This window comes from Osmerus eperlanus, chromosome 8 (assembly GCF_963692335.1).
Source record: "Osmerus eperlanus chromosome 8, fOsmEpe2.1, whole genome shotgun sequence".
NCBI lineage: Eukaryota > Metazoa > Chordata > Actinopteri > Osmeriformes > Osmeridae > Osmerus > Osmerus eperlanus.
In genome coordinates, this window is record NC_085025.1 from 12,042,419 (window position 1) to 12,054,963 (window position 12,545).

At 45.1% G+C, this 12,545-nt stretch overlaps 2 protein-coding genes across 5 annotated transcripts in view; one reads left to right on the forward strand and one right to left on the reverse strand.

The window, feature by feature from the left end:
• The window catches only part of brf1b (BRF1 RNA polymerase III transcription initiation factor subunit b), a 47,641-nt gene extending 38,583 nt beyond the window's left edge, over positions 1 to 9,058 (reverse strand). For 2 of the 3 annotated variants that reach the window (XR_009930939.1, XM_062467587.1), the window contains exons 1-6: positions 8,822 to 9,058; positions 8,128 to 8,332; positions 7,184 to 7,264; positions 4,812 to 4,985; positions 1,689 to 1,720; positions 471 to 543 (exon numbers count right to left, since the gene is read on the reverse strand). Coding sequence is in view for 2 of the 3 variants with exons in the window: in XM_062467587.1 (XP_062323571.1) it covers positions 471 to 543; positions 1,689 to 1,720; positions 4,812 to 4,985; positions 7,184 to 7,264; positions 8,128 to 8,311 (544 nt within the window). In the remaining variant the exon portion in view is untranslated. Of the gene's footprint in view, positions 1 to 470; positions 571 to 1,688; positions 1,721 to 4,806; positions 4,986 to 7,183; positions 7,265 to 8,127; positions 8,333 to 8,821 lie in introns of all 3 variants that reach the window. The other variant, XM_062467588.1, reaches the window with a different exon arrangement.
• A 271-nt stretch (positions 9,059 to 9,329) lies between these two features.
• Positions 9,330 to 12,467, forward strand: xrcc3 (X-ray repair complementing defective repair in Chinese hamster cells 3). Of its 2 annotated transcripts, none has more exons than XM_062467408.1 (7): positions 9,330 to 9,675; positions 9,970 to 10,107; positions 10,327 to 10,449; positions 10,678 to 10,832; positions 11,187 to 11,399; positions 11,641 to 11,687; positions 11,822 to 12,467. In XM_062467408.1, exons 1-7 carry the CDS (start codon positions 9,621 to 9,623, stop codon positions 12,048 to 12,050), a joined length of 960 nt encoding a protein of 319 aa, XP_062323392.1. In that variant the 5' UTR covers positions 9,330 to 9,620; the 3' UTR covers positions 12,051 to 12,467. The 2 variants fall into 2 exon arrangements, with proteins under 2 accessions (XP_062323392.1, XP_062323391.1); XM_062467407.1 differs by having other exon boundaries at positions 9,331 to 9,675; positions 10,237 to 10,449; positions 11,822 to 12,466.
• Positions 12,468 to 12,545: the final 78 nt, after the last annotated feature.

The following is a 12,545-nucleotide window of genomic DNA, read 5'->3' on the forward strand; positions in this document are numbered from 1 at the left end:
ACTTGATGGGATTACGCAGTCAAGTCCATTAACGTCAGGTTGAGCACCGCTGTGTTCTAGATGATATTTACCCCCTTGTTTGCACTCTATTTCTCGCTTGACTTCATTAGAATGTGCTTTGAAAGAAAACGGGAGGTGTTTATTTTCGAATCGATTAAACAGGACTTACGGTTTAATGAGGGAAGAGTGTATTTACAAAGATACTGGGCTCATTGAAGCCAAAAGTGTCCTACAGTTGGCGTTTCCAGGAAAACTAAATTCATGGATACAAAAACTGTTGTGATTATCAAGTAGAGTGGGGGCCGATAGATTTCAGAACTTCTCAACAAAAAGAATCCCAGAAAAAAATGGACAAGCCAATTCATGCAAAGCTGACACAGAATACCAATTGCATCATCATCACATTTCAATCCATTGAGATCAGTATTGCTGCTGACTGTAGTCGGATATAAGCAGGGATTGGTCATTACCTATGGCTGGAGAGTTGATGCAGAGCTCCCGGGCTAGCATGAGAAAGGTTTTCCCAAGGATGTATACATTCACCTGTCGACAGAAAGGGATGTTAAGGATGTTCCAACTGCATTTGAACACCTTAATTAGACAAATAATGGATCCTATGAACAAATTCAACCTGTAGATTTACATGTAAATGAATCAAAACATGAACGGTTATAAGGTACTGTCGGATAAAAGGGCCTGTTTGGTCGAGTAGCTGGTTGGTTTACGAGCCAACTAGTCTGTCTTCAGAGAGCAGGGATGTAGATCTCAGTCTGCTCTGGGTCTGTTTAGTGATGTTCTGTCCATGGGTCAAGATGAAGATATCTGAAGCTAGGCCAGAGTGTGGAATACTTTTCTCTGGAGTCAGGAATGCACCCATCTTAGTGCTGAGAATTCTCGGGATTGGTGGCATATTTCTAGACCTGACAACAAGCCTCCAATGGGGATCTATGACAGCTTAAAATAAGCAAAGACCCAGCTGTGTCCTACTGAAATGCTTCCCACTGGGAATGACTCGCAATAAAAACCATGACTGATTCATCATCAAACTCCCAATGGCATATCATGCATACATGACAGTCTTTTACTTTTCCCAATAACCACACAGCAAAAAAAAAATGGAATCGTGAGCTATAAGCTAATGCGCCATTAATCTGATAGCACTCAGACAGCTTTTATTGTTTAGCTAGAAGAAGAAAAAAAGTCAAGTCACAACGTTGAACATTTGGTTCGACTGCCACATTAACCCTCGTGCTGCCTTCGGGTCACATGACCCAAAGGTTCATAACGAACCATTGTTGTGTTTACCCAATTTTACCCAATACAAAAACAAATAAAAATAATTTTCTTTTAACCATTCCAATGTGGGGGGTCTGAGACAGCCCGACAGTTAAAAGAAAATGCTTCACTTTGTTTTTGTATGAGGTAAATTTGTCGCAATACGACGGTGGGTCACAATGACTGATGGGTCAGAATGACCCGAAGATAACACAAGGGTTAATAGGGTGACGTCATCAGCCATTTGTAGTCTATCCACATTAGACACTATAGTGGGAAATGTAACTGTCATTCGATCCAGACACACATACTGAAACCAATCTCTAGAAAGGAAGAGATTGCGCTGTTTCATGGAGAGTTGGAACAATAGACCAGTGAGTAAAACCAAAACAAAAAAAACATGTAAATCCTACCTGTAGTAGATCACTCAGGTCCAGGAGCATGTCTACACACGAGGGAGTTGAGGAAATGCATGGGCGTAATGTAGGCTCTGTTTACATGGATTCAACTCGAAACACAGGAAATGACTGCTATCGACTAAATGCGTCGTGATTCATGTGATAACAATGAGTACATCAAATGACATTAGAAGAAAACGACTAAACGCAAAGCCTCATCTAGGCCGACCTCTCCGGGACTCGGGTGGAGCTGGCTCATGGCCTATGAGCCGGTCAATCAGCACCTGCGTCCAATCACAGTCAGACCCTCCCACTTTTAAGACCAGGAACTCGCCCACGCTCCCTTCATTGCTCATTGCAACACAGGATGGTCTGTATGTTCTTCCTGTTGCCTCCACCATCCCGGCCTCCACCCTTGGTTGTGTGTACCCTCTACCTAAGGGGGAATGTGCATCATAGCTCTCTGCCACGGATGTCGAGACGGTGTCTCCGTTTGGTTGGGCGGAGATCCGGTGCGAGGAGAACCATACACGCCAAGACGAATGCTTGTATGATCAATAAGGTGTTGATTGCGTATTACGGAGTCTCCTGCATGAAGGACCTGTCAAATCAAATCCCAACTATGTTTATGGAACGTGACAGATCCTGGTTTGGGATCAATGTACTATTTCAAATATCCATACGAAATCCATCTGTAAAATGTGTCCAAACGGGGCAGTCCAAGATTCTCTTTCACCATTTGACTTTAAAAGTTGATCATGTAAAGTGGTTTGTTTGATTCCTTAAAACTCCAATGGTATCTCAGAAAATGTGGAAGCCTATTTCTGACATTAAACTCCAAAGTCCAGGCGGTATTAAAGCTCCCCCCTAAGGCTGGGTTAATACGGTCAAACACTGTCTGTGGCACAGGGAAGTTCGACTGGGCGTTGTCATGTGGGTCTCGGTGATATGAGCGAGGCGATGCATATGCTGATGCCAGGGTCTCTCTGCAGTCAAGCGTCGTTGATTCAAAGTCCCCGATGGTTGCTTCGCCCCTTCGGCTGGCACTGCTAAATATAGCACGGGGCCTGCAGTGCCACACTAGTGCGTGCACACACACACACACACAGACACACAGACACACACAGAGACACACCTTGACAAACTGCAGTTGAGGTCACCCAGAGACAGACTGCTTCTGACTGTAGGTTATCACTCAATTTAATAGGCTGAGAATAACTTACTCTCCTGACCTGACTTGGGATCACTGGGCACACACACAAGCACACACACAAGCACACACACAAGCACACACACAAGCACACACACGCCAGAACACATTCACAAAGCCGCAAACTGAACACATTAAAAGTGCTCTGCCTTGCCAACATAGACTCTCACTTCTACATCTACACCTACACACACACACACACACATCGCCTCACAAGCGGTCCATTAATCCCGACGAGGGGTGAGATTAGCGCCACGGAAGGGGAAAGGGATTATCCTTCGCAGGCATCGAGAGATAAGGCCTACGGTGGATGTTTGGCAAGGACAATCACTCTGAGCATCTTAATGAAATGATAAGCTGACCCTGTGGAGCCACAGGGTCTCCTGGGGGCACATGGAGGGGCTCACCAGGCACTGGTGCCCTTGGCTCCCTTTCAAGGAGGTCGGGTTCGGGGCGCAGTACCCCCGAAAGTGGGTTTACCTGTGGGCTGGTGCTCCTTTGGGTTTATGGATAAGAACCCTCAGGTTGTTCACTGAACTTTTGGAACAAGATGGGAAGATAGAGAGAGGGTGATTTTCGAATAGTAGGTCAGGTGCTGCTATCAGGCAATTTGTGGGCTGCATCCCCACTATCATCCAGTTCATCTTCTCAATCATCTCTGCCTGAGTTGGCGAATCAGATGAATGTCCCATATTCATGCGATGGCTCTGATAAGCGCAACCATATAAAATGGAGGCATTTTTTTGGACCCCCTCCCAAGAAACATTCGACAAAATCTGTGTGAAACCCGCTCGAGTTTGGGATTGCGAGAGAACATTCGAGGTGGTTAGACAGAGCCGCGAAAAGTGACACCGCGGCGGAGACGAGTCTGAACGAACGAAGGCAAACTGTTCCGCCGTAGCTACTCGCTGCCTCTGCCTCTGACGGTTGCGCGCGCCTTTTGTGGTGAGAGAACAGAGGGCGTGGGGTTGCGTGTGAAGGCCCCAGGATCCTGGATCTCTTTTCTCCCTCGCTCCCATGTGTTCATCCTGCTCCGAGCCCAGCCCCATCCCTAGGGGCTCCCACACCCATGCATGTGTACCTGTCCTCTCCTAGCAACGACACAACACATGTACTCTTGTTACACACACTGTTATCTGCACGTACAGTCTACGATGGCCCAATAACCATAGGACTAATCTAACTGTATAGAGAGCGTGCTGTCTTCAAAAAACAATAATCAAACGTTGGCACACCCCAAACAGAAGGGATCTCCATGTGGCTTTTTGCGAATCGAGCTAACCACCTCAGAGGTTAAGAGTTCAAACCCCACGTACACCACTGTCTGCAGTCCGACGGGAATGCTGAACGATGTGTCGCCGACAGGACAAAAACATCCAAATTGTCATAGAAATGTCACGGCACATTGCGCCAGACACACCGTCCCCGCCCAAGTGCACCGTGACATTGAGCCCGGGTGACAGGGTTATCTACGCGAGTCACGGCGATGACAGACGGAGGGCTTGGGGATATCGGTTTCCTGTGAACCTGACACGGCTGGAGACGTGGCACCGAGTACAGTGCCGGAGCCGGGGAGGGAAGATGAGCGGAGATGGAGACTGGCCGCCGGAATCACTTAGAGATAATTGTTCACTTTGTGTCTCTCTCGTTACGTTTTCAGCGGGGAAATTGGAAAAAAAGCAACAAAAAAAAAACATTGAGTCGAGTGCGGGGCTTTCGACGTCGTCTGGGAACGGTGAGAAACCCAAGACGAGCGGAGGAGGTGAGCGATTATGATTCGGCACGTTGCGAAAACAAAAGATATTTGTCTCAGGCCCCGCCGACCGACACACGCGTACCACACAGCGAGCCGTTGTCGCACAGCAGGTTGCGTCACTCGTCGAGGTTGCGCCACTCGGCGACACACGAGCCCTCGTCACAAAGGATACGAGGCGTGCCCTCCGTCCGACAGACCAGGTAGAGGCAGGCGGCGATGATGTGCGCCATCTTGCGCCCTCGCGTCAGGTGTTTGCTCACCACCATCTTGAAGAAATTGAAGGCCGTGTCCAGGCAGTGCTGGTTGAGCTGCAGCTGGCTGCCCAGGTTGTGAATCTGCCGTTTCCCTGGAGACAAACACATGTCCGCGTTAGGGGTTAGATGCCGCGCACACGCAATCCGCCCTGAAGCGTATGCAGGCGGCGCGCGCACGCACACACACACACACACAGAAAGATACACACGTTACACACGCGCACACACTCGCACACAAGACACCAAGGCATGACTTCACACGCAGGTGTTTTGGGTTGCCGGTAGCGGTGATGTCATGAGAGCGGGCGAGACAGCCTGTAGTAATGGGCCTTGACACACCGCTCCTGTGGTGCTCCTAGGGCTTAAGACAGCTGCGTGCTCCCCAGAGAGAACCCATCTGCAGTTCAGCCTCTCTCTCACACTCACTATCACACAAACCCTCCAGAGCGAGAACTTACACAAACACATGCCCCGGAATTGCACGGTCGGTGCACTAACATTTCACATTGGGCAGGTTTGGCGTGTGACACGACAAAAGGAACACAGCCATTTACTACCTGACCAAGAAACAGCACACCTCATCTGTGTGACTTAATAAAGGTACACAAAAAAAACTGACTTGGTTCCCTGAAGTGCTTTAGGTGGTGAACCACAAGAGGGGTCCTATGTATGGTGGATGTATATTGACAGGATGTGCGTGGCTCTGTGGGGTAGCATATCCCCCCGTGTGTGGGGGTGCATGTGTGTGCACACAAGGCTTCTGTCTTGGTTCTGAACAGGTTTGTTGAGGATGTGGTAGAGGGATGGCTGTCGGCATGCCTACCAGCCAGCGCCGGAAATAACCCCAAATCTTTTAAGAGCGTAGTCTAATCCCTCTATTATAAAACCGCTGTGTGTGTGTGTGTGTGTGTGTGGTGGGGGGGGGGGGAGTATGTGTGTAAATACTTGTGTGATATAAGACTTACTGTCCAATGCTACCTATACAATAATAATGGTCGGGCGGTGGGTTTTGGAAGCACTCATGCATGCCTACATATTTACATTTATGTGAGCGTATTCACAGTTTAGCCGTGAAGTCCAAAACACGATTTGACTTTACCTGTTGTGAACACATACAACACATTGTCTATTGTTTTGCAGACATACAGTATCATTACACGTGCCGACAGACACATGCAAAGATATAAACACACACACACCTTTCTAATCCTAGTGTTTACACGGCTGTGGTGTGTTTCTGGATTAAGGGGGAGGGCTGCAGAGTCTGGGTAATCTAACAGTTACATAACCAGACTGGAGTACTTAATATGGGCTGTCTCTGTACATCTCTGCCCTACACACTGCTGTTTTCTGTCTCACTTCTATACTAGTTATATGGCTCTACTGACCTGTATTAATGCGTAGTGGTGAATAATACTCTTATCTAGGATTATATTTAACAATATAACCAGTACATAATAATAGTACTAGTTAAAAATAATGTATATATATTTAAAAAAAATACATAGGCTATATAAAAAATTACAAATGAACAAACTGAATGGAAGCCATATGGCTTGAATTCAGACACCCATTAATGTACGAGTGTTCGAAATTAGCAAGACTATACACAATCCTGTGCAATGTATCTGCTAAAGTGTCTCCATAAAAATACAACAAGCGCCTTGAGTCTTTTGACACTCTTGAGGCAGATGGGTAAAAAGTAAACGCCTATAAGACACAGAGCCACTGTATCTCTGCCTCATTTTCCATAACACAATAATGTGTTTATTAGATCAACCTTTCTGCTGCAAATAAACCACGGAGGTCAACAGAACCGAAACAGCCCAATGTCCCAGCAGCGGTGTTTGGCATCCTGTTTGTGCAGCTGGACCCATCTGTGTGTGCATGAGTGTGAATGATAAGTGACTGTGAGTTTTGTGTGCGAACGTTTGTGTGCGTGTGTGTGGGTGTGTGTGTTCATCTGGGGAGGCAACCCAGGTGTGGTGTATGCTCGGAGACCACAGTGAGAAATGTAATCTAATCTGTTCATCTCTCCCCCCCCCCCCTCGCTCTCCCCCCCTCACTCTCTCTCTCTCTTTTTCTCTCACTCTCTTCCTCACTCTTTCCGTCCCTAACTTTTCCAATCAGATGGCGAAGATTATGTGAAAGTGGAGATGAGCGAGGAGATAAATTGCTGATGTATTACTTAAAACTGATATGAAGATCAGTAAGGAGCACGGATGCCTTCGGCATGCTGAGCAAGTCCCAGTTGAACGTAAGAGTTGTGACTGGACTGTGAAGAACTCACCGTTCTGTAGCGTCTGAGCACGTGACTCCTTCCCAATACTGGTGTGAAACCCAGTGCCCAGGAGCGGAGCTTTGACTGGACCTGAGAGACGGCAGGAAATTACACAACACAAGTCAGATGGCTGAGCGGTTAGGGAATCGGGCTATTAATCGGAATCCTAAAATTCTTGTCAATGTCTTGTAGTGCGGTCATGCACTAAAAATGACGCTGTCACTGTTGAAAGATTCATGAAGAAATACGAAGAAAGGACAACGTTTGCACGATAACACCGCTGATGAGTCATTTCAAATTGTATTTAAGTGTCAGTGTCAATTACTTAAAAAACATTTTCATAAACAAAGATTTACTGTACTTTATTGTTTACAATGCCCACCACAGAGGTGTATTCTTACAGTGTAAAGAAAATACATATGTTGCCACCTGCTGGCTACCAGCCCAACTAGCCCAGATCAGGCTCTATTCCAAGCAGCAATATACAACAATTTGTCTCCATCTGCTGGTTAGAAGCTCACAACATCAATAATAGTATGAACTTTGCTTCTATTACTGTCTCACTAAATGTGTAAACGGTCAAATATTCTGTTTATTTCAGTGTATGTGAGCCTCGATAAACGACACAACCATAGCGTGCTATAATGAAAATGGAAGTTCAGTCAAACGTTCTGCAATTTACAACACTGCAAAAAATGTGACCGGATGCATACTAAGGGTGCATCCTAACACCCATACTGCCATACTATTTGACCTAGTAAGCCATAAAAAAATATGTGTATGTCCCAATGCATTGTAGGTTGTGTCAATCGCAGTATCCCATGGACACCAGGATGTCCTACTACAGTGTGCACACCAAAATGCTTAAAGTGAATCTTTTTCTGGAATACTAAATAGTACAGTATGGTAGTATGGGTATCCCGATTTGAATAGGCCCTGCAAGGAGGTCTTACCGTCTGCAGAGACGAACTGCCCCACGGCCGATGATATCCCGCCGCTGCCCTCGACAAACTGCACCTCAGACACAATGATGTTGTCCTCCAAGACAGACCCACAGCTTGTGCAAACAGCATTGCCCCGAGCCTGGTCGAGATCGATATCGGAGCAGCCACAGTTCTTGCATACACGTGACGTCATGTTGACTGCCTGGTGATAAACCTATTTCAAATGAGAGCAAGGTCAGTTTGAAACTTTATAAGTCCAATGCAGACATGTAAGGGGTGCCCTGGTCTGCAGAAAGCCTGGAAGTTTACATTTGCATGTTTCAAAGACCATAAAGGTTTTGTAATGTTTTATTATAGGCACTTACTTCCTCATGTATTCATAGTTAATTACAGTCTCAATCTGTATAAAATCACCATGGTATCTATACTTTGGAGCGTTAAACTAACATAGATTGTGGTTGCAACTAAACGGATATACAGTTTATTGACTTTAATCGAAAGCTGGTGTTTGGATCATGGACGCGGTGTTGTTAAACGTCAGCACGCGCCCACATAGGTTATAACACGCCCACTTACAGTATGTAAGGAAATAGTTTTCATTGCATCAATGCATGTAAAATAATATAGCTAGTTAAAGTTTGAATGGGCTAAGCTGTTTATATTGCATATGTAAGTAGCTATCTAACTAGCTTTAGCAACTTACCAACGGCGCTGCGGCTGAATAGTTTCCGTCAGACGACGACCAAAGCTTTGCAGGTAAAAGGCTTGAGACTCTAGCTAGTCAGTTATTTTTTTCTTCGTTTCTAATTGCATAGGAGAATTATTGCTTGCATTCTGTATAGCTAACATTTAATAATAAATTGACTTTGTGTTTTAATTGTAACATATCCATTTGGTCATAAATTGTACAATCCACCAAGATGCTAGACTGATCCAATGTTTTGACTTTTGCAGAAGTCCACTTAACATGACGTAACTTTCCAAGACCTGGACAAACTCACAAGTTAGAGGGGTGCTAAAGGTTGTTGTTGATGATTTGTATGTGCAGATGATTAAAATTATCAATATTTTGATTATATCATATATTAAAATGTTTTTAATGGACATAAACGATTTATTACATTAATATTGTTGTTAAAAATCTATTTCAAAAATATTATTTTACTGTGCACCCCTAACGTGGCTACTACCATTGTTTCCAGACACAGAGTGCGCGATATGATGATGTCATTGGCGGGTGTTTTGAAGAATTTCTGCAACAGTCCAAACATAACATATTCGTCATTAGGTCTCTATTCTACTTTTCCTCTGTCTCTAAACTAATTTTGTTTCAATTTATTATTGCTTCTACTCTACGTAAACACTGCTATAACGTAAACGAAAGGGGATTCATAGCTAGCAAGCAGGTTTCAATTTACTATTGAAACCTGGACTATTTGTTAATTAGTGCTATGCAGACCTCTGCGGTGTAGCTCTAGTAAAGACGTGATGTTTGTGGAAATATGAATTGGGAAGATCTGGAGCTCAGTCCGAGAATAATATCCGGTTTAAAGAAAGGTACGCAAGCTGTTTCTCGTCCTAGCCTATATGTTTGTGTTGTCAGTGTTGGGTTGGGAAGGTAGGCTACTTTACTCGCCTAAATCATTTCGTTAATTACATGACAGTAGACTGCAAATGATCTGATTGTACATTATACTGTCTGGAGTTGCTAATACGACCTGCAGCCGAATTAAATAGCAACCTGAATAGCCCACTCCACTTGTTCAATTACTCGATGAACTAACTGTGGTGGAACTACTCTCCAACATAGTGTTTCGTAGAAAAGTAATTGTGATGATGTCTTCACTATAGCCAACTTTAAATCAGCAAGAGAGATTCTCTGTCATTCGGGTCATGATCTGCAGCGACTTGCCAACTTGTCCAAGTGCGACGTCAAACACCTGCTCGCAGTTGTTGCTTCCTCTCTCCGCAGACGTCCACCTACAACGGGTAAGAGATGTATAAATTACAAATATGTTCTAAATAGCAAAACCGCTTCCATTTAAAACGTGTCTGCAAACGACTACTTATTATTATAAACACTGAATTACTTGCTGATATTTATCGATAACTTTGCAGCCTTACAGCTACAGCGCGGTGAATGCCTTTCTTTGGAGCCCGGGCACAGATTGACTTTGGCCTGCCCTGTTTTGGATTCCTTCCTACGAGGTGGTATCCCTTTGTGTGGCATCACAGAACTTGCAGGAGAGAGTGGCACGGGGAAGACCCAGTTTGGATTGCAGCTTAGTCTTTCAGTACAATATCCTCAAGAGTATGGGGGGCTTGGTTCAGGTGAGTGTAATGGTGAATTCACCATCTTAACGTGGTTATTATAAGGCACCTGTAGTACCTTACGTAAACAAGTTAAAATAAGAAGTGTGTACTTGTTCCTAATCATTTTAATCTAAACTATGGCAGGCTACATTCAGCTGGAAAGATTTATTGCACCTTGAAGATTCATTGGACCTATTTGATCATCTTTACATGAACATAGCATGTTCTGTGTTTCTGCACATGTAGGTGCCGTCTATATCTGCACAGAGGATTCTTTTCCCATCAAGCGACTCCGACAGCTCATTACCCAGCAGTCTCTGCTGAGGCCCGAGCTCCCGCAGACCCTCATCCGCAGTATCCGCTTCTCGGACAATATTTACATAGAGCACGCCGCTGATTTGGTAAGACCCTAATGTAGCAGCAGTCTCACAGACACCTAGCGTTGGAACTCCCTCAATGTTACCCATATTGTGTTCCAATTCAAAGAAAGACTATTCTTATTATTTTCTCGTAAGGTGCAACACTATTTCAATACATGAACATTCATTATAACATCCTGATTCCTGACAGACTTGTTTTTCTCATTTTGGTGTAATTAGAGCTCTGGGTTACTGCTAAAACCATTGTTCTACTGTCTGACTGTCAACTCTCCAGATTGATCAAATCCTTGAAAGCTTGAAATACCTTGTGTTCACGAGTGAATATACAGAATAGCTGTATTGACACTGCTGTGTCGTGTGTTGTGTCCCCGCTAGGGGGCGCTGCAGGTCTGCGTGTCTCAGCGGGTGCCCGTCCTGCTCTCCAGAGGCCTGGTGAGGCTGGTGGTGGTCGACTCGGTGGCCGCATTGTTCCGCAGCGAGTTCCAGGCGGACGAGGCGGCAGAGAGAGCCCGCCACATGCAGACCCTGGCGGGCACTCTCCACCGGTTGAGTCACAGTTATAATGCGCCCGTCCTGTGCATCAACCAGGTAGACGGGCCTTGTCGTATATATTCCAACAGTATACAGTATACGTTAGCAAAAGTGCTTTTGTATTCTTCATTACGCATCGCCTTGCCATGTAATAGCGTGGTGGATGTTGTTTTATACATGAAATCATCTATCGCACCTTTGGTCATCATGGACTGTGAATTGTCTTATACCCTTTCGATTAGTTATGTTCACAAAGTGCAGGCCTTTTTATTGAACTAACATGTTTTTTTCTTCTTAGGTGACTGATGTTATTGACGACTCTGATCAAGCACGCTGCAATTTTGGGTAAGCACCAGTCCCGATCAATACAAGCATCGTTACCGTACAAGACCAATGAATGTGCGTCGTTTTCAGTTTCAGTCATGTGCTTGTGTGTGTTTGTGCCCGCCAGCCTGCCTATAATCACTGTTGTCCCCCAGTCTAGTCAACAGCAAGGTGCTGCCTGCTCTAGGCATGGCCTGGGCCAACCTGGTGCTGGTGAGACTGATGCTGAGACGCCTGCAGGGCAGCACGGGCTCAGGGACCCAGGACAGCGCCCCCCGCAGGCTGGAGGTGGTGTTCGCTCCCCATCTGCCCCAGGCTGGCTGTCTGTGTGGGGTCTATGAGGAAGGAGTGAGGGGACTGTCAAGTACAGACCCTGGTCAGTGACCTATTAAGTTTGGCTCAAAGACATTGGTCTGATGGGGGTTCAAGAAGATTCTCTTTGATAGTGAGCAAATTCTTATTCTGATCACCACCAATGTCACTGTCCATCCTGAATTATATAGGTCATGAACATGGTTGAAGGTGTGTACTAGAGGGAGTTTGCCAGTGAGCAAGGTAGTACGACCAAAGACTGATGCTTCAAATTTTACCACAGGATCCTAACGGTGTCAATGTTTATTAGGCATGTAACAAGGGAAAACATAGATTGTTGTTTAGGTTGTTTTTTTATCATTCCTCTGTAGCACTACGTTCTGTCACAATATTTGGGCTTTTATCTGATTTTTGAACCTGTTCCTCTGGTCATCCATCATGCATAATCTACCGAAAGAATGTTTGCATGATAAATAAATAATATATTTTGAAGAACTCCCCTCATTAATGTGCAAATGCTAGATATTAATCATCAAATGCAACATTAAACCTAGACCAGAGTCAGGG

Excerpts from the sequence above, each read along its gene's own strand:
- xrcc3 (XM_062467407.1), top strand. The coding sequence starts at position 9,621 with ATGAATTGGGAAGATCTGGAGCTCAGTCCGAGAATAATATCCGGTTTA. Across the intron at positions 10,108-10,236 it reads CAGACGTCCACCTACAACGG|CCTTACAGCTACAGCGCGGT; the intron begins GTAAGAGATGTA and ends ATAACTTTGCAG. Across the intron at positions 11,400-11,640 it reads CCGTCCTGTGCATCAACCAG|GTGACTGATGTTATTGACGA; the intron begins GTAGACGGGCCT and ends TTTTCTTCTTAG.